The 26,888-nt window shown below is 35.6% G+C and overlaps 1 protein-coding gene across 1 annotated transcript; it reads left to right on the top strand.

Moving 5' to 3' along the window:
• Window positions 1-2,922: 2,922 nt before the first annotated feature.
• Window positions 2,923-26,811, top strand: LOC149805373 (proton-coupled folate transporter-like). Its single transcript, XM_089949773.1, has 4 exons — window positions 2,923-4,259; window positions 12,579-12,662; window positions 19,387-19,543; window positions 21,753-26,811. Exons 1-4 carry the CDS (start codon window positions 3,125-3,127, stop codon window positions 21,802-21,804), a joined length of 1,428 nt encoding a protein of 475 aa, XP_089805899.1. The 5' UTR covers window positions 2,923-3,124; the 3' UTR covers window positions 21,805-26,811.
• Window positions 26,812-26,888: the final 77 nt, after the last annotated feature.

Below are 26,888 nucleotides of genomic sequence, written 5' to 3'. Positions count from 1 at the left end.
ATATATATTTTTTTCTTAGTCGAGCTACAGATCTGATCATTCAATGGTTTATCCACATTTAAACATATAGCTTGAGAAGGGGGAAAAGGCCCTTGAAGTTTAATAATAGTCTGTCGTTTGATACGAAATTAATTAGAGAGATCAGGTATGTAAAAAAACAGAATTAAAGCTGAATATTTTCAAATGGATCAGGATGAGTTGGAAGCTAATTATTATCAAGGGATCTTGGTTATTTGAAAGATCAAGCTCATCAACGAGGTCAGGGTGATTTGGAGGATAATTATCAAGCGATCTTTGTGATTTGGAAGTCAAGGTCATCAACAAAGTCAGGGTGATTTGAAAGATAAATCCAGTGATGAAATAAGTTCTACTCTTAAGATTGAGAGAGAGAGAGAGAGAGAGAGAGAGAGAGAGAGAGAGAGAGTGGGTGGGGTGGGGTGGGGTTTGGTTGACACATTTCCTCTTCTTGACGGCGATAACAATGTATGGGCCTTTGTAAAACTTTACTCCGTACTCGTCTATGGGCCAAGTAGATGCAGATTCACACCTTGAAAATAAGTCTGTGTGCATTTTCCACCTTTGTCCAAGCGTTGAATGTCAACATCACTTAACATTTGGTGTGTGTCATTTATAACTAATCTGTGTATAATTTGCCTACTTGTTATCAGTCCAGAACATGTCGCAAAAGAAACGACTTCGTTTTCTTAGATGCCGTTACCGGTTGTAAACTTAATGTAACGGATAAATTTTACGAACGCATTATGTTGCAGTTTCACACATAGCCTTCGATTTCTTAATGGTGTTCGCATTTTTACAATTACTTTTTTCAGTAATCTAGGCATCATTTCGATAGGGAGAAAGTCCCCCCATTTCAATGAACTGTCACAAATCTGTGAATCTGATCCTTGAGAGAAGTTAAGAAATAGAAAATGTCTTTTTTTTCTCTCATTTGGCCAGGCAATGTTACAGTTGCCCCAGTTAACCTGCATTTTCAACAGCTACACTTTAGTGATACATTGTCATGCAGAGGGAATATGCCAGCATATATGTCTGAGCATGTAATTACTTTTTTTTACAAGAAAAATGTTGCCACGTACATTCGCATTGAATAGTTTAAGTATATCGGCCGATTTCCACCAACGTTGACAAAATGCATGCTGTTTTGAGCTATTTACAAAGCAGACAATGGCCAGACAACAGCTGATGATGGTCGAAATCTGGTTTGGGTAATGACGCACGTCTTTTTGGTTAATCAGCAGTTTCTTTTATGTCGCCCGTGTGTAACTCTCTAGAATTTGGCTTTTACCAAAATTTAATAAGCAGTACGATAATAGACGGAAATTTAGATAGTTGGACTTATTCTTTCATTTACGTGTTACTGACATTTTCTTGTGAAAAGTAATTACATACTTATACAAATACTGGTGATCTGGGAAAAAGTGTAACAATGTCTGACGAGAAAGAAAATAATCATAACTTCTTGACTTCCATCAATAACCCATGAAGATGTGTGCTTGTTAAAAAGGAACATTCTGACATTAAGATTACTGACAAGTTTCACTTTAAAAGCGAATGCGACAAAGAAATCAATCGATATGTGTGCAAATAACTCCTTGAGGTACAAACATTGTCTCTTATATATTTATATTTACGGATCCATGTATTAGAATACATATTTCTATGGTTTTGACCCCATATGTAGTTTGTTCCACATAACATCGCCAAGTTTTTCTATCTTTAAATTCGATTCACACACAATTTTTAAAACGAAATAGTACTTTTAGCTGACCTGAAAATGACTGAATTACAGATGAGAAAATTCACGATGCGGTGTAGAAGGAACTAGAGTATTAAGGTTGCATGTTGGTCTTGAATGTAAAGAGTGTAGTGGAGAAGTGTAGTGTGTTGACAATAATGAGGACAGTGACATTTAACTCTTACAAATCACTCGTCACAGGAACGAGTGCTTAGGAAAATGTTTCCCGCAAATCTGATTAAACCCAGATCTCTACAGTCCTACGTGGAGGTCTGACAAAGACTGATGAAAGTTTGTGTTTTGGTGACCTTTGTCACTCCCAGTCCACCTGTATTCAGTAGCCTATCAGATGAAGCATTGCAAATTCGTGTTAGGAAGAGTTACCGTTAGCAACGATATATTTTGAATAACGTGTGTCACTTTTTGTCCCAACGTAGGATTGTGGAAATCAGATTTTAATTGGACTGTTTTTTTCTTCTCCCCCTGAGCCTTGCAGATAATATTGTAATATTTAAAATACCCTGTTTATATGCGTGATCAAATTTTGAGAATTGATGGAGAGAATGGAAACCATTAGAGGTGGACGAAGGAATGGTCGGGTGTATTGAGAGGTCTCAACATTTAGAAAAATCCTGTAAGACGGATTTACTATATGAATGATGTTCTTTAGTTGTTTTTCAGCTACTACTTCCTCTTCTAATACCCCTTTTTTCAAAATAAATTTCCTATCTCAAACGTATTCTTTGTTCACTCGTTCTTTTTCGATCTCTACATTTGGGTTATGTTCCAGAATATGTTGTTGCCAATCTATTAAGTTCAGTGATCTCTTTCTGCGTCCATAATATTATTTAAGCTTATCTGTAATTATATATTCTATATGTGTATATGTACATAATGTAATTACAGATAACTATCAAAAGAATTATTGTAAAATGATTAATCCAAGCCTCCCCCATCTTAGCATTGCCATCTCTCTAGGGCAAGAAAAGAATAATAATAATAATAATAATAAGATTACTAATGCTATATTAGTATAACGCGCGATATCGCTGACTGATAATACAGTTAGTTTTCACGACCCCAGTATACTCCAGCTCACGGGAGATAAACATAGTAACTTCTATTATTTCAGCTTGTAGTGGCCATAATTTAATACAATTGACAACGTATGTTAGTGATAGAGTTTGTACACACTGTGGGACTTAAATCTATACCACATGTACAGTGATAAGAGCCAGTGAAACTAGGTTGAATTAACTACAAGAATATAGGCGATATACACCCAGTCGTGCTTCTGGTTCGGTCGCAGTGAAAGTGTCTGGACCATATCTCAGCATAGCTACTTTCTCTTCATCCAGTCAGCTAACGATGGATGATGATTATGAACCGCTTATTAAGGAACCACTGTTACCAGTGGATCTCCTAAAACGACCAACAGGTTCCTCGGTAAGGCAATATGTGGTAGGCCCACTCATATTCTTATTTTTCCTCGGATTCATGATGTCTTACTATACGATAACGGAATATGTACAACATGAAATTCACAATAGAGAGTTCATGAGCAAAAATCTTACTAACGACAGCGACACTGGTTCCCTGTGTAGCGTGAATACGAGTGACCCAATCTACGAGACCGATGCGTATGTACAGTCTATAGCTGCCCAATGGATATTGTTCTATTCATTAGCGGGTAGTATTCCCGCGATATTTGCCAATCTAATCTTAGGATCCTGGTCGGATTCATTCGGAAGGAAATTTTTGTTTATGGTGGGAATTACGGGAACATTTATTAGGACAGCATTTTCTTCTTTTATTATCCATTACAAGCTGGATTTCAAAGTTTTTCTGGTTGGTTACTTTGTTGAAGGTGTGACTGGGCTGTACTTAACGCCTTTGCAGGCCTCGTTCGCCTATGTTGCTGACATAACATCCACAGGAAAGTCGAGAACGATGGGGCTGGTGGCTTTAGAACTCATGATGGGTTTAGCATTAACATTAGCAAGTCTCCTCGGAGGTTTACTAATACAACATTTTGGTTACCTCATCCCCATGGTAACATCAGCCGGATCGCTTGTGATTTGTGCATTGATAGTTTTAACCGTATTACCCGAGTCGTATGTCATGGACAGACCTCAAAAGAGAACTTCACTAAGATCGACGATATCAAACTCTTTTCGCTTTTACATAGAGGAAGGTCCTAGAAGATTAAAGTGGAAATACCGTATACTTCTTGCAGCTTATGTGTTCCACGTTACCAGTTATCTCGGCAGGTTAGGAACGGAAACTTTATATCAGCTCGCCGTTCCATTTTGTTGGAGTCCAGAAAAGATCGGTTGGTACGGAGCCATCCGAAATGCTGGCATGTGTTTGTTTGGGCTTCCTGCAGTAAAATTCCTCCAGTCGTGTATGTCGGACACAAAAATCGCTCTTATCGGGGTTCTCTCTTATACTGCTTGCTTCCTTCTTACGGCATTGGCTACAGATGACACGCTTCTTTGGGTTGGTAAGTTTTACCAAAAGCTTTTATTTCCCTAGAAATAATTTTCTGCATTTACGTTTTAGCATTCTTCATTTTCCAAACCCAATCTATTTAAAGTTTAACTCAATTAATTTTTGCTTAATTATTAAGTGCACCAAAAGATAGATGGTAGGAGAAACTATAAATAATAATAATTGCTCTAGGAATTCAATTGTAGACAAAGCAAAGCTCTAACGCAGAAGAGCTATTCTCATACCTGTCCCCCCCACCACACACGAGTGCACGTTTTAAAAAATACATGGGTGATACACACCGTTTTATTCTTTAATATAAATACATCACATAAAGTATTGTAATGTAGAGGCAAAAAACAAAAATATTGATTGGCCTCAAATTCAATTATAGGGAAAGCAAACAAAATAATTTTATCAGATCAGGCGGGAAAGTAAATAAAATAATTTTATCAAATCAGGTTAAAAACAGATATTTATTAGTTTGTCAGTGGCCAACTCAGACAAACCTACGGTCACAATCAACTTAAAATATTCTTCTATGATCATTTTGTTGGGCGGTCCAATCTTAAATGACATATACAACAATTTTTAGATTAGGATTATGAAACTCTTAACTCATTGTTGTTGACTGTCTAGCGACACATTCAACCATTTTCAGAATCGGACTATAAAACTCTTAACTTCTTGCTGCTGAGCGACCTATAAAATCATTTTCAGAATCGGACTATCAAACTCCAAACTCCTTGTTGCTCTTTGTCTGGCGATATATAATACCATTTTCAGGCTCAGATCATGAAAATCTTAACCCCTTTTTGTTGATTGTCTAGCGACCGATACAATCATTGTCAGATTCGGAATGATGAGATTCTTAACTCCGTTGTTGATTGTATAGCGACCGATATAACCATCTTCAGACTCGGACGATAAATCTCTTAACTCCTTGTTGCTATTTTGTCTCGCGACCGATAAAATCATTTTCAGACAAGGACTTTGCTTTGACAATAATTATGTAATTTCTTCTACGTATTGCTTGATACATGAAAACAACCTTCCTGAATTTATTTTGTTATTAGTCTCTTTATCTTTTTGTAGGTTAAATGTTTCAGCGGATTTTTAAGCATTGTTTCAATCAAACACATGTTCAGTTTGCTGTTTGTATTGATCTGTCGATTTTATGGAATTATTTTGGGGAGGGTTTTTTTTTGCATCACCAAAACCTTCACAGACATGCTTGCAGAATGAGGACTGGTACAGCAGGAATTGTGCTATGTTTTTACTTTTGTTTCTGCATTAGATGAAATGTGTTCCTTCTATTTCGCTCTTGCTTTTCCTTGAGGATATTATTGTTGCACACGATTGCAACCAACTCAAACATTTAGGACATTTAATTTGGCTTTCAATTTATTCGAGTATAATCTGCGTGTGTTTGGATTGTTTACGTACATATATGGTTACAAGTTATTCATTAAAAGTCATTTGTCTACTTGTTTTATGTCACTTTGTCTTTAAATGCATAACTCTTTCAGTACGAATAACTTCTTCAGAACATGGAACACCTTTGTTATGTAAAATCGGTTTAGTTTGCAAAACTACATAAGAAGACTTTTTTTTATAAAGTTGCTCATTTTTGATTGACAGACTTCTTGATGTTGGAATACTATACTCATGATCTTGTAGTAAATGTTTCTGTTTACACATGCATTTATAAATAAAAATCGATCTGCGTATGTTTTTGTCCTTTCTAGCTCCGAAAAAACCTTTAACACTAGCGATATTTTACCTTTTTGTGTGAGATCACTCGCATTTTTAATTTGACAGTTACAATCCCAATATATCTATAAAATAAAAGTTGCATTCAGTATCTGTGGCACATTCGTTTCATTGAATTTCTATATTTGCTCTTGAGACTTGATACGAGCCTTGATAAACCTTTTATGCATGCGCAATGATATTTATCAAATCCATCAAAAATTATTATATATCAACGTGCTCTTGTTTTCACTCTGCAAACTTCTCACTGGTTAACTATATTTATCTTCAGCTATTCATAGATGTTAACTGTTATATCAAACTCGTATTAAAATTCACTGGACTTCACTTTGTTTTACAAGAGTTTGTGAAGCTAAGTTATTCTTTGTAGGAATATACTGATTTGTAAATGATGTATTCAACATCAGCTCTATAACGTAAGCAAAATAAGGTGTCTAGTGCTCTCTATCACCCGACCCGAATCCTACCATTAGATTTAAAAGAGATAAAAACAGTAAACTCAACCATCGTGAGTGATATGTTTGTTTTACAAGAATCTTCAAATACTTGTTTCTAGCACACTGTTATTTAATTTCTTAAGTAACAATTGTTGCATAAAGTTATTATCATCGAGATACATTTAGTGACAAAAGTAACAATAAGTGAAATTAATATGTTACTTTGTGTAAATTATGTAATTTATTAGTCTAAAATTGTGACATTTAACAATTACTAATTCAACCTGTAATTAAAAGTAAACGCATAAGCAGTTAATATTGTCTTCACCCACCCAGAGCGATGCTGAATTTTACAACATATAAAATGCAAACATTCCATCAAGTTAGGAGAAATCAGAGTCTTAAGGTCTGTAAAGCAAAGAGAAACAAAAGAAAATACAACAGCTAGAGTAAAAAGTAATTTAAAAAAACAAAACAATATTGCTGCGGAAAGTCGAGTAAAATCGAAAAAGAAAATTTCGACCGTAGAAGTCTGCGTCTTTATTCAAACGAATTAATTTTTGAATGAGGTGCAGACGGGATGCAAAGAATGATTGATGATTCATGACGGTATTATGCATCTGTTACCGATATTAGACAAGATGCATTATAGTGAGTTAAAAGAGGATATCAGATAGTTAGAAAATTAAATTATGAACGTGGAATGAAACATATATTCTATCTTCCTTTTCATTAAGCTGTATAGTCAAAGCGAAAGCATTCATTGAAACTGAAAGTTAGGAACCAACGTTGAACCAAAAGTACCCGAATATTGACATGCAGATGTTGTGGAAATATTATAGATGTTATTCCAGTAAATTGCGAGAGAAAAAAAGAATATTACCATATCTAATACCAGTGAGTACTTGATACAGTTTTCAGCGTGCCAAGCACTATGTTGTTGTCAACGTTAACAACATCTAATTCCAATGAGTACTTGGTACCGTTTTCATCGTGCCAAGCACTATGCTGTTAGAATATTACCAACATATAATGCCAATGAGTTCTTAATACCGTTTTCATCGTGCCTAGCACTATGTTGTTGTCAACGTTAAAAACATCTAATACCAATGTGTTCTTGATACCGTTTTCATCGTGCCAAGCACTATGTTGTTAGAATATTACCAACATCTAATACCAGTGAGTACTTGATACCGTTTTCATCGTGCCTAGCACTATGTTGTTAGAATATTACCAACATTTAATACCAATGAGTTCTTGATACCGTTTTCATCGTGCCAAGTACTATGTTGTTAGAATATTACCAACATCTAGTACCAATGAGTACTTGATACCGTTTACATCGTGCCAAGTTCTATGTTGTCATCAACGCTAACAACAGCTAATACCAATGAGTTCTTCATACCATTTTCATCGTGCCAAGCACTATGTTGTTAGAATATTACCAACGTCTAATGCCAATGAGTTATTGATTCCGTTTTCATCGTACCAAGTACTATGTTGTTATCAACGTTAACAACATCTAACATCAATGAGTTCTTGATACCGTTTTCATCGTGCCAAACACTATGTTGCTAGAATATTACAAACATCTAATACCAATGAGTTCTTGATACCGTTTACATCGTGCCAAGCACTATGTTGTCATCAACGCTAACAACATCTAATACCAGTGAGTTCTTGATACCGTTTTCATCGTGTCAAGCACTATGTCGTTGTCAACTTTAACAACATTTAATACCAATGAGTTCTTGATACCGATTACATCGTGCCAAGCACTATGTTGTCATCAACGCTAACAACATCTAATACCAGTGAGTTCTTGATACCATTTTCATCTTGCCAAGCACTATGTTGTTAGAATATTACCAACATCTAATACCAATGTGTTCTTGATACCATTTTCATCGTGCCAAGCACTATGTTGTTAGAATATTACCAACATTTAATACCAATGAGTTATTGATTCCGTTTTCATCGTACCAAGTACTATGTTGTTAGAATATTACCAACATCTAATACCAATGAGTTATTGATTCCGTTTTCATCTTGCCAAGCACTATGTTGTTAGAATATTACAAACATCTAATACCAATGAGTTCTTGATACCGTTTACATCGTGCCAAGCACTATGTTGTCATCAACGCTAACAACATCTAATACCAGTGAGTTCTTGATACCATTTTCATCTTGCCAAGCACTATGTTGTTAGAATATTACCAACATCTAATACCAATGTGTTCTTGATACCGTTTTCATCGTGCCAAGTACTATGTTGTTAGAATATTACCAACATCTAATACCAATGAGTTCTTGATACCGTTTACATCGTGCCAAGCACTATGTTGATAGAATATTACCAACATCTAATACCAATGAGTTCTTGATACCGTTTTCATCTTGCCAAACACTATGTTGTTAGAGTATTACCAACATCTAATACCAATGAGTTCTTGACACCGTTTTCATCGTGCCTAGCACTATGTTGTTGTCAACGTTAACAACATCTAATACCAATGCGTACTTGATACCGTTTTCATCGTGCCTAGCACTATGTTGTTAGAATATTACCAACATCTAATACCAATGAGTTCTCGATACCGTTTACATCGTGCCGAGCATTATGTTGTTAGAATATTACCAACATCTAATACCAGTGTGTTCTTGATACTGTTTTCATCGTGCCAAGCACTATATTGTTAGAATATTACCAACATCTAATACCAATGAGTTCTTGATACCGTTTTCATCGTGCCAAGTACTATGTTGATAGAATATTACCAACATCTAATACCAATGAGTTCTTGATACCGTTTACATCGTGCCAAGCACTATGTTGTTATCAACGCTAACAACATCTAATACCAGTGAGTTCTTGGTAACGTTTTCATCGTCGTGCCAAACACTTTGTTGTTAGAATATTACCAACATCTAATACCACTAAGTATTTTATACCGTTTTCATCGTGCCAAGCACTGTGTTGTTATCAACCTTAACAACATATAATACTAATGAGTACTTGATACCGTTTTCTTCGTGCTAAGCACTATGTTGTTATCAACGTTAACAACATCTAACTCCAATGAGTACTTGATACCATTTTCATCGTGCCAAGCACCATGTTGTTATCAACGTTAACAACATTTAATACCAATGAGTTCTTAATACCGTTTTCAACGTGCCAAGCACCATGTTGTTATCAACGTTGGAGGGTAAAGCTTCTACTTCCATAAACACTTAATTTCGAAGAATTCTTAAAGTTGATGGTGCCAGTAGCTTTGTCTCATTTGGGTAAATATTATCCAGTTAGTACTTTTTTGTTACCTGATAAATTGTGCCATAAGTATTTTTTTTCTTCATCTTATCATTATTATTTAGGTTACAGTCACATATATTTTTTTAATTTAATGTTATAAATTTTATTACAAATGACAATCGTTTCAAATGTAAAGGATCCATCTTATATAATCTGATATAATTTTCTAGTGTCAATGAAAAATTATAGAGGAAATAAACATGGCAAAGCATGGCCCAGCAAGCCTGAGAAACTGTCCAAGCGCTTTCCAGATGTACGAATATCTTTCTCAAGGCTGGACAACACAAAAAATAACAATTACAAACACAATCACGTAAACAATATATGTTTATTTTGTATACTCGTGTGTTATTGAAACGAAAGTAAAATAATGTGACACTAACATATCCTTAAAAAGTAGAGAAATTGCTTTTTCTTGAACTATTTCCATTTTGGCAAATAAGGTATATATAATTTTGCCTGAGCACTCTTCTTCAGTTAACTGTCCGGCGTTTGACCTATATAACATATTGAAATAAAGGCTAAGTACCATGATACGGCATTGATGCCGCTGACAACACTTATTGTTCCAGATAACACCTTGTTCAGTTAAAGTTCACCTATTGTTGTAGCACCTATTGTTCCAGATGAAACATATTGTACAGTTGTAATTTACATATTAACCCAGATAACACTTACTGGACAGTTATAATTGAAAGAGTCAAGATAACGCCCTTCAAATATGAGGGAATGAGAGAAGTAAAGATAACGTATTTCTAAATTTAAGAATATCTATTGACGGTACCTCTGCACAATAATGGCCATATAGTGTGAATTAAATGTACAGTACCAAATATTTAAATACGAAGAATTGCACAGAAATCCAAACAAGGTAAACGCTTTTAAACAAATGAAGACACGAAGAAAAACGGGTTTCTAACGTGCTGCCAAAATTAAGAATGATATGTATGTAGGTATGTATGTATGACTGACTGATTGTATGCATGTAGTAGATACGTACGTATGTATGTACGTATATGACTGACTGACTGACTTTCTTTCCTCTTCAGTTAATTTTTCCTTATTACACAATAGAGATATGAACATAGATTGACAATAATGGACTTACAGCACACTAAAGATGTAATAGTATAGAAGAATGCTTAATAGTAGTAGGCAGACTTAATATTTTAATACAAATAGTACTGTCATACATGTTAGAGAATTTGTAATTCGTACTCTACGGAGATTCAAACTCAGGTCCGCGAGTAAACGGCACTCATCGCCTTGCCTGCATACACGAGCTCATATTCCTTCACGACTAAGCACATGTCAACAACAAATTATGTTGCTCAACCGGTGTTATATGCATTCGCTTGTAGCAGACACACTCGCATGACGACCTAGTCATTAATTCTCATATATCTACACAGTCATTCCGGATTCCGGATACATATACATATACACACATATACATACACACACGCATACACATACATACACATATACAAAATTAAAGAAAACAATATCTAAACACATGAGTGAGAGAACTCATTGCAAACAAAATATATAAGCAACATAGATTAAGAGAGGAAAAAAGGAATTGGAATTATTTACATTCGTCTGGAACGATTAAAATGGATCATCTCATGTATGTATGTATGTATGTATGTATGTACGTAAGTACGCACGCACGCACGCACGTACGTATGTATGTATGTATGTACGTACGTACGTAAGTACGCACGCACGCACGTACGTACGTACGTACGTATGTATGTATGTATGTATGTATGCATGGATGTATGCATGTATGTATGTATGTATGTATGTATGTATGTATGTATGTATGTATGTATGTAAATAAGTATGTATGAATGTCGGAAGGATGTTATCTTGACTCGTTGAAGTATGTCTACACAAAAAATGTTCTCTGGGACAGCTATTATGTGAATTATTTTCCTTTTCGTTAGTTTCAGTCAGTAAAATAGGTCACATACGGAAAAGTTAAATTCAAAAACTATTGTCTTCGAATACTGGACTTGATATAATGTAAATAGTCCGAAAGTATACAAGGTTTTGCGTCTGTAGAATATACTGGCATTATGTTCTTTGAATGTGGGTTTAATAACACACTGGCGATATATTTGTGTATGTTGAAGGTATCAGTAGCTGTGGTAAGCAATTGGTCAGACGCTCAGATTATCCGCACCGTTCATATATATATATATATATATATATATATATATATATATATATATATATATATATATAGAGAGAGAGAGAGAGAGAGAGAGAGAGAGAGAGAGAGAGAGAGATTCCTGTTTCATTAACATTGGCGACTTGTGGACCTATAAATAAATTGCGGAAAGTATCACAAATTTGTTGTGTGTTGTTGAATGAATGAATGAACGAATGGACGAATGAGCTATAAAAACGGCATTTCTAAAACACGCGAACGCACAGAAAATAACGCTATTAAACGGGAAATCATTTGTTTTCGTCTGGAACCTTTGTTTCTCATCTAAGTACTTCATCTTTTTAGGTTCCATTTTACTCACCTGTGTATTATACCACGATTTTATTGTATTCATTCTGCTTTATCAATGATTTGAAATTGGTCTAAGTATGTAAGACATCTATTTTTTTTCTTAATCACGTTATTTGTGCAAATTATGTATGTAAATGATGTTCGGGATCCATCAGCCATTTTGATATTAATAAATATATACTTGCTATGGAAAGTATAAGTACCACATTATTTACAATACATGTTAAGTTTTGCACGAGCAATCATTGACTGTGTATATTAATCTCTTTTTTACAGCCCTGGGTGTCAATATGTTGGGCATAATGACGTTTTCTATGATACGGAGTATGCTATCTCAGCTGACCCCAGCAGATAAACAGGGTAAGATTACCTAATATAATCGGTTTTTATTAAGACACGGTAAGACAGCGGAAGATTAATCTTCTCAGGGGTTGGGGATTTTAACAAAACCCAGGCAGCTTCTTTGCTGTCAGATACTAAATTACCTTTTCTCTGTTGCATCTCTCTGAAAGGCGTGTCTCATGTAAGCGGTCCCTTTCATTGATGTAGACAATAAAAAAAGTAGGCTACATACATGTCCTTAAGAAACTCTGTTTTTTCCATCTCTTCGCTTCCCTGAAAAGTAATTGGTCGTGTCTTTAGTTTGGGCTGTTCAAAAATACATCGTTTCATCGAGGACAATATATGAAACTTCGAAAATATTGCAACTAGTTAACAATCTCTGAAAATGTGTTTTTGACATACATCATTTTTTTGTTCATGCCCATGGATAGCATTACATTTTACCAAAAAAGGCATCTCAGATTGGGGCCAAATGTTCACTGTGGAGCGTAAAGAACTATCTGCATTTTGAAAGTTTCTCAGGCTTGCAGCTGCGTTGAGAAGTTAATAATACAATAGTACAAATTGCGTCGTAATAGAAAGGAGAAAACTCCTTGAAATTCCAAGCGTTTAGACTACCATTGCAGATGCTTTTACAATACAAAATGCGCCATTTAGGACGTGTTGGTCTCGTTTGATTTCACCAACAGTCCGTTAACTCCATACAACAACAAACTTGACTAACTTAATAAAGTCTGATATTCATGAGCTTAATCACTTTGTGACTCTTCATTTTTATGAAATTTGCGGAACAGGTTCTAAACTTTCGAGTTATTTCACATGTGCTTTCCACCAACCCATGTTAAATTACTCCTTAGAACAAATGTGACAGCGCTATATTATTTACCACCATCCATTTAACCGATGTTAATGGGGAAATAAATTTGTAGAAAAGTCAATGCACGCCAATGTACATGCACAAAGATTCGGTATGAGACTTTAACACTGTACCTCCAAGATTGTAAAATAATATTTCACATTCTGAGACACATATCACTTTCTTATTTACATATTCGCTACCACTGAAATATTCTAAATAAATCTGGGTCATGTTGTATAAGAAACATATATATTATTCTATTATCAAATGGGACGAGGTCAAATATGTGGCGGAAGTAAATGTAATGTGATGACACAGTATTTGCACAGTTTCTGTCAAGCTCGCCCTGGTTGAAGATCAACATAATGATCAATTTAATGTTCATGTGCGAGTCTGTCAGCACGTTCGATGGTCCACACCCTAGAATAAGTTTATTGTTGAACTTCTGTTTGGATTAAGCTCGATGTTACAGTTTTCGCCAGGGGCCCCGAGTGGCCGAGTGGTCTAAAGCGCTCTCCGTTACGGATCACTGCCATCTCACCTCTGTCTGCGCCGGTTCGAGTCTCGGATTCAGCCAATGTGGGTATGTGAGAAAGCTTGCCAGTAGCTTCTCGTGGGTTGGTGGTTCTTTCCCGGGTTCTTCCTCCACCATTAATACTGGCCGCCATGCATAGCCTATCGTGTGCTGAAAAATGGCGTTAAACCCCACAACAACAACAACAACAACAGTTTTCGCCAAAACGCTATACAACCATGTGGGCTTGTCAAACAGAGGGTCTCTTGTTTACTCTTGAGTTGACACATGAATGCACGCTATAAAACAAAAGTACTCAACTTCAGTGAGCATGCAGATATGCAAACAAAATTTTACTGAATATGAAACCATGTTAAATCCTTATTCAGGTTAATCAACGAAATAATCGTCATCCGTATCAATCTTGACCATACCGTACACTCGTAGACGCATAGCAAAAGTGCGCTCAGTATGACGACATCGTACTTGCAGACGAGAGACATACACGAAAGTTTCAGCACAAACGTTTTTAAAAAGGTGTATGCGCTAGTTTAAAAGAAAGTAAGTTTCTACATAAAAAATAAATCAAAAATGTAAAACAACATTTGTAGTTTCGAACTTCATGACTTCCTGTTTGGCATACGGGAGTCATACAAAACAGTTTCAACACAAAAATAAAATTATAAAAAATTGGTATGCGCGAGATTCAAAGAAAGTTTCAACATAAAAATACAAGAGGTAAAAATTAACAAAATTGAGATACCGGGAGTTTTGTATTTGCGACCTCCTCTCTGGCATACGAGAGTTTGGCATAAGAGAGTTTGAACGTTGCTATGCATATTTCAGGGAAATAAAGTATTTGTTGATATTTACAAAAATTGTTGGTTTTCGCCCTCTTCCTAATATTTTGTTTAAGACCATAGACTCTTACTAAAATAAAAAGAAATACAAAAATTAAAAAAAAATTGGTATGAGTCAGTTGAGAAGAAAGTTTCAATATGCAAATAAAGAAAAACAAACTGGGATATATGAGTATGTGATTTTTTACAGTAGCTTTAGCAATTGTGAATCGTATTGCTACGATGTCTGCAGTGTGGCATTTTATAATGATGTCTAACACTGGGGCATCATGCAGTAGACATGTAGGATAATGTACCACCCAGTGACATTATTCTGACACCAGGTCGACCAGTCCTAACGCTAACCTCTTAATGCTGAGCGCCAAGCGAGGCAGCTGCAAGTACCATATTTGTAGGTCTTTGGTGTGACTCGACCGGGGTTCGAACCAGCGACCTTTTGTGGTATTTATATGTAAGGTAGGTGTTACATCGGCCCAAAATATTAAAATTTCATGATGTGCTATATACCTTCCCATCATGTTATTTTTTTTTTTTGCATATCAGTTTTGTATTGATCTGCAGTATTGATGTCCAAAGGGCTCTATGTCGACCCATACATTTAAATTTCCATATGGAGGTGATCTAGTGGCTCATAATGTTTCGATGCAACAGGCCTCATCCTTTTCCGTAGTATGCTAAGAAAAGCAAAACTTTGATGTAAACTGTGACCAATTTGAACCTGTATCAAATCTGCAGTTATGACTTCATAATAACTTCATGTACTTTATTCCGACTTGATGACGTCACTAACAGAAACATAACCAGTAGCATAAGGCTATTGAAATCAAATGATTTTATTTTAAAACTTTCGCTAAACGTTGCCCAATAACATTCAAAATTTATAAGCGATATTTTATTTAACGTTACAACGTTGTCAAATGTTATTTTTCAACACCTATAATTTTACGAAGAACTATCCTTTGCACATATAGCATACTAACACTAAAGCAGGACAGAGTTTTCCATCCAATCCGACCTAGTTCAACTTTAGAACAATTTCGGACACAAGAACCAAAACTCACAATTCGTGCAAGCACATCCATTTAGACCAGTACCCTGGAATGAACTGATTCCTGCCTGCAGATGGTTGCCTGCCTTTCTGGTCACTTCCTCCCTTGCCTCAGCAGGACACAAAAAAGCGTGCAGCGCTCGCATGAAACACCTAACATAAATAAAAAACAAAAATAAATGAATAGCGAGTGGCATTATGGTGTCAGAATCCTTACACAGTTATATCAAGATGCCTACAAGAACTATCCAGTCCAGCAGCGAGTAGAAGCAGCTAACTACATTTCTACGCAGCACAGCTACCATTTCCCCGAATTACCTGAGAGGAAAAAGGACTGCGGAGAAATGTAAAGAAGCAGAAGAAAAACTGGGAACTTTTTCTTAAAAAGACTTTCTAAGGGCTACCAATATTGCCTCTTATCCATGGAACCATTTTGGCTTGGTATCCCGTTTTGATAAAACTATTATGTACACTAACTTGATTCTTCAATCCACCGTTTCAAAATTCAAACTTTTTATGATCTAACAGTGACCAAACTTTTTATATGTCGCTCAGACATATTAGTTATTAAAAATTTGTAGGGCATCTGCAACGTACACTATGTACTAGAATTTTTCCGATTGTTAGGACGTAGGAAAATTCTACAACTTGTTTTGATTTGATCCAATTGCACAGGTTGCTAACACATTATTGGCATTTTTTATTGTCGATTAGTACAACTAGAGTAAATTTGACTATGTACGGGCTGGCGTTCCTGGGAGTGCACGACATTCATGGCTGGCTTGCCGAGTTCCTTGCCCTCTTGCCTCTCTCGGACATCGTATAACGGCGGAGATGTGGAACAATTTCCACCCGCCTAAAGCTAGATGTCCCGATGTGACGTCATCTTTGCGACCAATCGCAACGGGCGTTACATACTGCTTGGGTCGACACCTAGTACAGTCAATAACCGACAGAAATGAATTCATTGTTAACATGAGTGTGTGTTGGGCTCATTCCCACTTATGAAAGCCCTTCATTCAGGTCGTTAGAGAAAAATAGTCCTACGACCTGACCGCTAAATTAGCAGTGCTCATTGAGCACATAAACGTCTGTGGGATGTGGCACTAATTCCGTCCCCAAGGAACATTTAGCATCCAGCTGTGCGGGAATAAACCCGTCGCACATGCCCTTTTGGGCGCACGCGGCGTAAATCCAAATAATCAATCAATCAACGCTGGATGTTCGTACGCCAGAACGTTTACTAATTTGGGATTATACCTCTCACTAACCTACAATTAATAATGAAAACAAGATATGCTAATTCGCATCTTGACGGCAGATAAATGTAAATTTATAATAGGAATAACTGTTTCTTGAACAGGAAACTTATGGGTTTCTACATGAACTATTTAGTCGAAGGTAGATAAATTCATAAAAGTTGAAACTCGACCTTTGACTCAATATTTGTCAGAAAAACGTTAATATTGTCTACTAAAATTTATCTTTACATTTGTATAACATTTTTTAATAAACTAAAAAGAATCCAACATCGGCACTTTTTCAGCTCTCAACAGAAGATTAGTTTAATTAGTTTATGTTATTGTTGAGTAATTCGACTGAATCAAAATGGCGTTTTTAACCCTCACCTACATTCCCATCCACCGCTGAATACCCAATAAATCCCACTATGCAACTCTCCTAAAAAGTGTGTTTATATTAGTAACTTCATGAAACATATGCAGTCAGAACGGCCATTTTCGCTGCATGCAAAAAAAATAGTATGATCGGACGTAAACTGTTGTCATTTTGAACTGCCATCAAATCCGTGATTGCTCTTTCGTCATATTAACTTTGTTGACTCAGCAACTCGATGACGTGTCACCAGTAACAGTAAAGTAAGCAAAAACGTAAAGCTAATGAAAAATCGAATGATATCTTTCTCAGTTTTCTCATTGATTGTTACAGAAATAACATAAAAACGTACAAAATTTTATTTCATGGATGATTAGAAACGTAAAGTGTTATTTTCAGCACCTTTCCTTTTACGAAGAGCTATTATCGGACAGCAAGATGGATATTCGTTCGCCAGCAGTTTATCAATTTGGAAACTTACTCCTCACTAGCCTGGGCCGGGCTTTCTTCGCAATGTTGTGGATATCCAAATCAGGGCCTTGAGAGAAATGAAAAAGAAAACATTATATGGAATGAAAACGAGGAGCCCAGATTTTTGGGTCTTTGTACAGCGCTGGAAGTGTTAACTAAGATCAAGTACAATATTCATGAAAATAAAGAAAACCAGTTCACACCCTGACTGTAAAGAAAAGTTAAATTCATACCTCTCCTTGGTACGATGATGTCACTATCACAATGCTGTAAATGTTGTGGGAGAAAGCCACTGGGAGAAAAACGTACTTTTGATAATTTTATTACCCTTAAATTAGGTTGTGTTTGTTCCTGGGTTGTGTTGTAATTTAAATTTGGTTTAGAATCTAAAGATTATGCATTGAATGCCATGCCAGATTGAACAAAATAAACCAATGATTCTTTGAGTTCAGAAAGGATTAAATGGCCGATGACGTTGTAAGGTAGCACGTGATCAGACGTTATGATATAGCTATGAAGACAAGATACAGGCATTTTTGATCAGTCACATGTAATCTTGTTCTATTAAACTCATTTACGATGAAATTTCAGTGCATGCTTAAGAAATAAATGTTGGAGTCAGTCAGGCTTCTATAGTATTTGCACACTTTCTCGGTTTTTTTTGGTACTCCCTCATTTAAAAAACAAACGCATCAATGACATAAAGAATGCCCTTCGTTTTTAAAAATGAAAAGCTTAAAAAATATTTTTGTGTTACGTTTCCTAGTTTTCCCAATATAAAACATTTCAGGTTGTGTCTCGAGAAATGCTATTACAAAACAGAACTGATACATGTATTGACACTGGCTATCCATTCGATCCAGAATCAAACACAAAATTTGTTCTCTGTGCAACGTTTCACTGTTGGACTCTAGTCCACCGTATCTATCCTACCTCACCCATGTGTACACACCATCAAGATACTTACGCTCCTCTTCTGACAATCGTATACTCATTATTCCCACTATGAAAACAAAGTCATATGGACAGCGTTCTTTTGCATACCAGGGCCCAGCAACGTAGAATGAATTGCCCACTGAACTTAGACACAAAGACACAGTGATCCCATTCAAGAGTGCTCTCAAAACAACCTTATTTCGACTGCAAGAACAAACTTAAAGACCTAATAATGTTTCCTACCATAAATATTCTCAGCATATTTTTTATGTTTTCTAATTTCATGGTGTCTCTTTTTGTAATCATATCATTATATGTTTTTTTTTTATGTTATAGGTGATGTCTAATGTTGTAAAGCGCTTAGAGCTTCTAAAGATTAGGCGCCATACAAAGTCCTCATTATTATTATTATTATTATCGTTGTGTCTTTTCATACGTAGGTGCAGTATTTGCTAGCTTGGCCGCCGTAGAAACGGTGTGTAACCTTGTGAGCAACGTATCTACAGGAGCCATTTATGCAGCTACCGTCACGTTTATGAAGGGTTTTGTCTTCTTGGTTTTGGCGGGCTACAACGTCATAAGCTTTGCTTTCCTTCTGTATGTATTTGTTTAAAAAATTGTTTATACCAGTTGTATTTTGAGTACGATAGCAGCTAAAATCTGACCGTTGCAGCTTATTTGCGAGAAATAACCAGCATAAAATCTTGTAAGATCACAATATAGCCTTAACCGTTTGGTCGCGAACATCCTATTGTGCATGTTGGTTTCTGTTATACATGTTTCTGTTTATGCTTACATAACATGTAAAATAAGAACTTTTGTGGACCATTTTTTGTACAAACAAATAAAAGTTGATGTAGAAAAGAGAAAGTGCACCATTTTTCGACAAACTAAATTGGGTTTGTTATAGAAAAGATGTAAATTAGAACATGTATAAACCTTAACGAAATTACTATTACGTGAAAATATTTTTAGAAAGGTAACAATTCAAAAAGAAAATTGTAGACGGATAATAAAGTTCCCGAGACAAAGGTCAGGAGCACAGCCTTGTATCACAAACAAGGAAACTAATTTTCAAACTGATCTCCACAAAAACTGGAGATAAAGAAAGAATAAACTAGGAACGAGATTTCCAAAAGTAGAGTACACATCTGAAGTAATCCAAACTGTATATTCTATAACACATATTATACTCATATATTATTCACCAAAATAAAGTGAATAAAAAGTTCTTTTAGCAATACTTTAGACATACAAGGTCTTTTTTAAATAGCCAGTTTAATCAGTGAGGAAAACCAGGGACTTTGTTTTCTTTAAAATCTAACCCTATGCAAAATACGAAATTGTAGAGCGCCACCAATTGGGATTAGTTCTTAATCCTCAAAAACTCTTTTAAAGCTTTTTAGTTTTGATATTACTTTTAGCAGTATACATAAAATATTCAGTCTCCACTAAATTCCCTGTCAGTTTAGGAATTTTAGTTTTTACTTTTAGTCTCATTGCATAGTCCGCTCTGTTGAATTTGAAATGATCATTAGGGCTGTATGTTGGTCAGTATGTGTTGGTGTTGGACCATAGGTGCGGATATGGTTAGAAAGACTATATTGTATTCTTCATTATGTCAGTATTTTGTCGTAAAGGTTTAGTTTATATGTATTTCATTTGATAAATTTGTAATTGGATATTACAAGAGGCACTATATAGAAAGTAAAGGATTAGATCGAAACGACAATGTCTTAGTGACCTCCACGTATCGCTCATTTTGTCAGTATTTTGTCTTTAATTATAATGATAATGTTTATTTTTTATCTTCAAATGAATCTTTATGACTATGCTTACTTTGTGTCCATGGTAAATTATCATTAAAAATCTTATGCGACCGTTCTCCTGTGAAATAATTCTAGTTATTTTGAGACATACATTTGTAGTCAACATTTATGTAATATCTCAGACGGAAACCATCTAAAACCTGCACAGTTTGCAGTTTAATGGTAGCAAAAGTAAATCCTACCAAACGTTATCATCTAAATTGCCAAACTCAAGAATCATCTATTTCGTTATAGAAGCAGGTTAGGTATTGCTTCAGTTCAGTTTTATTTATAAACGTTTACATCATTTTATTTCGTATAAAGGTATACACAGCAATTTTTGTAAACGTTTGTTGTAGAATAGTTTTATAATTAATGCTAAAATTAATTTTGTTTGGTTTCAGGATTCTTCAAAACTTATTACAATCAATGTTAATAGTAAATATATATTTTAAGTTATCAAAATTTTAAAGGAACTATCATCATTAACAAAATAAATTAAATTAAAATAGATTTCAAGTATAATACCTATATGAAACCTTGTTTTGTAATTCACACATTTTCCTACTCTTGTGACATAACAATAAAGCAGTATTTTTGTTTCTAAAAATATCCTGCTATGTTAATTTGGAATGATTTATTGTGTTCCAAATAAACTTCAAAAACCCCTGTACAAAAGAATTAAGGATCCTTTTCTATTTAGAACTCTGCTCAAAATAGAAAGAAATTGTCAGTATTTAATACTGAAATAGTAACAAACTTTTCCATCGAGATTCGTCAGTCAGCATTCTTATATACAAAGGTAACCAAATACGTGAATTTATATCAAATATTTATCTCTTTATTTGCTGTTACTGAATTCATATAAATTACCTATTTTTATTTTAATTTCGTCTTATTGTTGTTGTTGTTGTTGTTCTTCTTCTTCTTCTTCTTCTTCTTCTTCTTATTATTATTATTATTATTTTATTATTATTATCATCGCCTTTTTTCTTCAGTTTGTACCTTGGCGTCCAGAGCTGTTATGGAAACGTCTCAGAGGCCTATTAGAATGTTATCACAGAATCATTGATCTGCTACAGCAAGGATAACATTCTATTTTGCATAACCAGCGTTGACTCTTTAAGTATCATATAGAATATGTTCTTTTATTTCAACGAATTCCCCACAGAGGACAGACCTTGTCAATATTAGATATTAATTAAACCATATATTGCTCCTTAAATTTTTTTAACGTTTTTAAGTAAATAATGATCGTATAACTTCAGCGTTTACAATGACGCATCGTGCCTCTCTTTATTCTAAAAGGGATGGCGGTTTAGATAATGTGATTGTCCTTTCCGAGGTATAGAAAGTTGAAAATGAGCAATATTGGATGATAAATGAGAGATGTTTTTGCATGTTTAAGTGAGTGTAGATAAGCACAGGATTGGAATCAGGCTTATTACTCAATGGGGCCATGCTTTTCAGGCTTTGCAATTCACAAGTACATATAATATGATATAGATATATTAAACTAAGCAACACAGCAGTCATGTCTTAAATAGTGTGTTTCAACTTAATGTCTGACAGTTATTGCAGGCTTAGTTATGATACCCCACTAGGAAATATTTTGAATCTGAAGTCCTTATCACTGTGGTGAAACCATGGTGGCTGAATATTAAAGCTTTGCAGGTATAACGGTACCAATTGCGCAAGTCCAGGTGGACGGGGCTTAAGGTGTAGGGAACATTGCATTCAGAAATAAAGAACAACAGCTCTGATTGGTGCATTATGTAAGAGTTGTACATTCTGTTAGGCTTAAAAAAAGTTGTGCCTCTTGGCAACATGTGAGATTATGCTAATATCAGCTCAGATATATAGATCATGTTTTGCATTTTTTATGATTTTTTAAAAATGTGGTACACATGACTGAAACGGTGTCTGTTGTGACTAAATAACTATTACCCCTGTCTAGTTCCAGCAGAGTTACCCCTCTTAAATGCAATGGAGTACCTGGTTTTGTCCTTGTCAAATTGACAATCTACCATTGTTCTCTATGACAGTGTGTGCCGTGCATGCTGAGATACGATAAAAAGTATATTTATTTCACAAAACATTAGCATTGAGGTCTATGGAAAAACAATTTTTACCGTGACACCTGCACCTCTGAAGAATAACTTTTCACATTTATTGGTTTGGGTAGCAATTAGTGACGTCTGTGGCAGTCAGTCAGTGACATTTGTGATAACTAATAACTATCAGTTAGTTACATGTAACAAATTATGTAAAAAGCAAACACCTAAAGGAGATAAATGAATTCACAACATTCCGAGCTGTAAACAAATCGTCATTTTCAAAGGCAGGAGAAAGTGACAGGCCTATATAAAGTTAAAACAGCTCGAACTGAAGACGATTTATACACAAAACCTGGAAAAATTAGACAGAAAAATAACAGCTATGGAAGTATTCAAGTTTAAGTGTAACAGATAAAAACAGTAAATAGTTTATTACACATCGTTAGAAATAGTTTCAAAGGTTTTATACAACATGCTGATACAAATTATATTTGGTTACACGCTGAGGTCAAGTTCTTTATTGCACAGACTATTTGATTCTGCTCGGATTGTTACCCAATACAATAGTTCCCTTGAAAGCTGGCAGTTTGTTTCTTTACAGTTTTTACCGTGTTAGATATTAATATGATGCCAGTTGGAACAGTTAATGTTGTGCACATTCGATAATATATGCAATGCTTTTTAAATCTATCCATTTAAGTGCAAGCAAACTAAACCTTAACGTATCCAAATTGTCTAATCTCGAGTCTAACTGGTCAAGTAATTTTTTTATATATAAAAAAAGCAATACATGCGAGTCTAGACCTGTCAGTGACTTTTTATTTAGATTTTGTAATTTTTCGAACACATATATGAGATGTGATACAGAAAGCTACGAATGGTCAAGAAATGTTCTGGCATACGTTTTTACAAATGGTGATAAAAAATATATGCATGCTCCATTATTAATTAGTCTCTCCATGCAACGGGTCTGTTAAGGGATTGCTGAAGCATGGCTGACCAGTCAAGCGCTGTGGCAAATTTACTTATCGGTGCCAAGAAAAAGTTTGCTTGGATGGTTTGATTTCCAAACACCTAATGAGGCAGATTTTGTTGTTTCTTCTACACGATTGTGTCCGTGACTGACTAGGTAAATTACGCTTATACAAGTACGCGCTAACCAATTTCTGTGTTGTCAGCAGATATAACGAAGCTGAACCGTTGACGTAGAAAGTTTCTACAAGTGTCGCAGATGCACTCGAACGCATTCATGCACGCGAACCGCTCACATGGCCACGATTGTCACAAATGGATCCTGGTAAAGAATTTATCAGATCTGTTGATGAGCTATTAACTAAACATCATGCGCGAGTTTGTGTTGGACATATCAATGTGCGTCGTGACCAAGCTGTAGTGGAACAATTTAATCGTACTCTTGCAGAAGGTTTATCGGTTATCAGTAGGCGCAGGAATTACTGATATGGCCAGAACGGTCGGTCTCAGAAATGGGTAGCACAACTTCCATTGGTCATAGCAGCACTGAACAATGAAGTCTTGCGAAAGAATGAATTAAAACCAGTCAGTGCGGTTCGATAAAAACCGTTACTGTTGCTGATAAAATGATTTCAATGCTAGCTCCGTTACAGCCACTAGGAGATAAGCTTGTTTGGTATTTGTATGTACCTGGAGAGCTACAAGGTGGACAACGTCTTACGACTGACCCACTTTGGTCCGCAGACGTGTTTACAATTTCGGAACGAATCAATACTCCAAGGCAACCAACACATTACCGATTGGGACCGTCACCTGGTGGACCAAAACCTCTGAGCCATGCTTTAGTGCGAGAGGAGCTGCAAATTGCTCCAGCAAATACGGAACTGATCTAGGATTTGTTTTGACAAGTTGATGCACTGACTAGTATCACGTCGGTCTCCAAAAACATTCGACGTACAGATCGTGTTTGAGATCTTTTTGCACAATCACCTGTGGAAAACCTCTAGCCTTTTTAATATTTTTGGAGCCACCAACCACAATCGAGTAAATTTTGGGTCACAGTCACACTTATTTTTGATTAGTTCTTTTGAATATTCGTCTTTGAACATACCAAATAACCTTTATATTAGCGTAACTAAACAACGTATACTATTTGGGATACTCGCTGGTATCAAGTTCATTGACCAAATTTAGTTGGGCCATGTCTGCATACACATCATCGTTGGTGATATGCATTAGCAACGAGTCGGTGTCAGTGTACAGCGTATTACACTGATACTGATAATGGATGCCCTTAGTTCTCAGGTCGGTATCATCTGAATGTACGGTGCCATCCAAGCTTGCTGACGAAATCTAAGCATTCGATGGATTTTGGTTACACACATACCCAATCGTAAGCAAATTTACAGATTTCGCACGTGCGGTACAAAATTGTAATTGGTCGTAAGATTTGGTAAAAGTTTGGTTCATTCAGTGTATTTGCGTCCGGACACATCAACGATCGCCAGCGGATAACAGTACTGCGTATCGTGTAAATGTAGAGGGTATTCCAGATCAACTTCAAAGAAGTATCCTTGTTGAAGACGCACACGCATGTTTATGTAGGTCACTGTACGGAGGATGGATCCACTGAAATCCACCAACCGGAAACAGTTGCACGATTTCCATTCCGTAAAGATTATTGGTATCTAAATACATAATGTAACTTTTAGGGTCAACGGGGTCATCCTGGTCCACGTTTGGTTTGTTGGCTCAAGCGTACATGTGACTTGATATTGGTATTCCGCCACGAAGTGATCGATCGATAAACAGAAGCTGAACGGCAATGCATCCCAATCCATACCCGGAGACTAAAAGTAATGTGCGAGATGGAGCTTGTATACGTGTATGGCAGTATTACGAAATTTCCCAAACACGTCAGCAATCAACAACACATCGGTGTGCAGATATAGATCGTTATTGTCACCCAGGTGTTTGCATTCGAATGCAGACCAAACTTTCATTCGATGTTCGTAATCTTTTTCTGAGATACCTTCACGTGACAGCGATGAATAAAACGCTTCAATCGGTGGCAGCTGCGTTTTTATCAAATTTGTTCATTCACTCATGTACTCTTATGCATATACACCTTTTTCTTTAGCAAATCCCTATCGGTTGGACTGTATCGACATGTGACTTACAAAGTTTTCAGTTGTTAGATTGTTCGGAAACTTGTCCAAGGACGAATTCATAAACTGTATTGAACTGCAATTGTTCTATCCTAAAGGTTATGTATTTTTCCATCTTGATGGGCATTGCGCTTTTTGGCGAACCTGATGCTGTGGCTACTCACACAAATTATAAAGTAAAGTAAGGTGAATTTTGTTTAAAGTCGGCACTCATATACATTCAACCAGTAACATGAGCTCTTACGAGCTCTTACAGCCTACTGTAACTTAGTTACAAATATTAAAATATAGCATACATATGGATGATATCATACCATTACAAGCATGGAAAATATTATCGATAAGTGAGTGAAATCAAATTAAAATATCCAACTGTTAGTACTCTCATTCACGAGCAATCATCATCTGGAATTTGTAAGCACTGCATGAACAGCATTTGCCCACTGAATGCAGGTTTAAAGTGGTTAAATGTGAATATATCCCTAGCCTCGTTTGGCAAAGAGTTCTATAGTCTAGACGCTACATAGCTGAAAAAATTCCTACCATACGTTGATGTCCTTGGCCTGGGAATATCAGCCGTGTTTGAATATCTTAAGTTGTATGAGTTATTTTGTATGATAACTAGGTTTTGTAATAAGAGAAGAATTTTCTTATTTAAAATATTGAAAGTCAACAAGATATTTGTTTGCATCCTCTGGTTTTAAGTGATACTAATTTCGATTTTTCCAATAAATAGTCATATGAACAGAATCATCGTAAATAAAACGATTCTCTAGATTTTATTTGTATATTGTTCACCGCAGAAATGCCAAGTTAACGGGCAGTAAGTGAAGTTTGATATAATAAATGAGTGATAAATTGTTAGTTTACTTAGTCTATTCAAACGTTTCCCAATCCTTCTCAAACCATTTAATTACCTTTTAGCAGTAGTAAGGTG

The sequence above is a fragment of the Sinohyriopsis cumingii genome, chromosome 2 (genome assembly GCF_028554795.1).
Source record: "Sinohyriopsis cumingii isolate HCF-2022 chromosome 2, ASM2855479v2, whole genome shotgun sequence".
Lineage (NCBI taxonomy): Eukaryota > Metazoa > Mollusca > Bivalvia > Unionida > Unionidae > Sinohyriopsis > Sinohyriopsis cumingii.
This window is presented reverse-complemented; position numbering and strand designations above follow the sequence as displayed.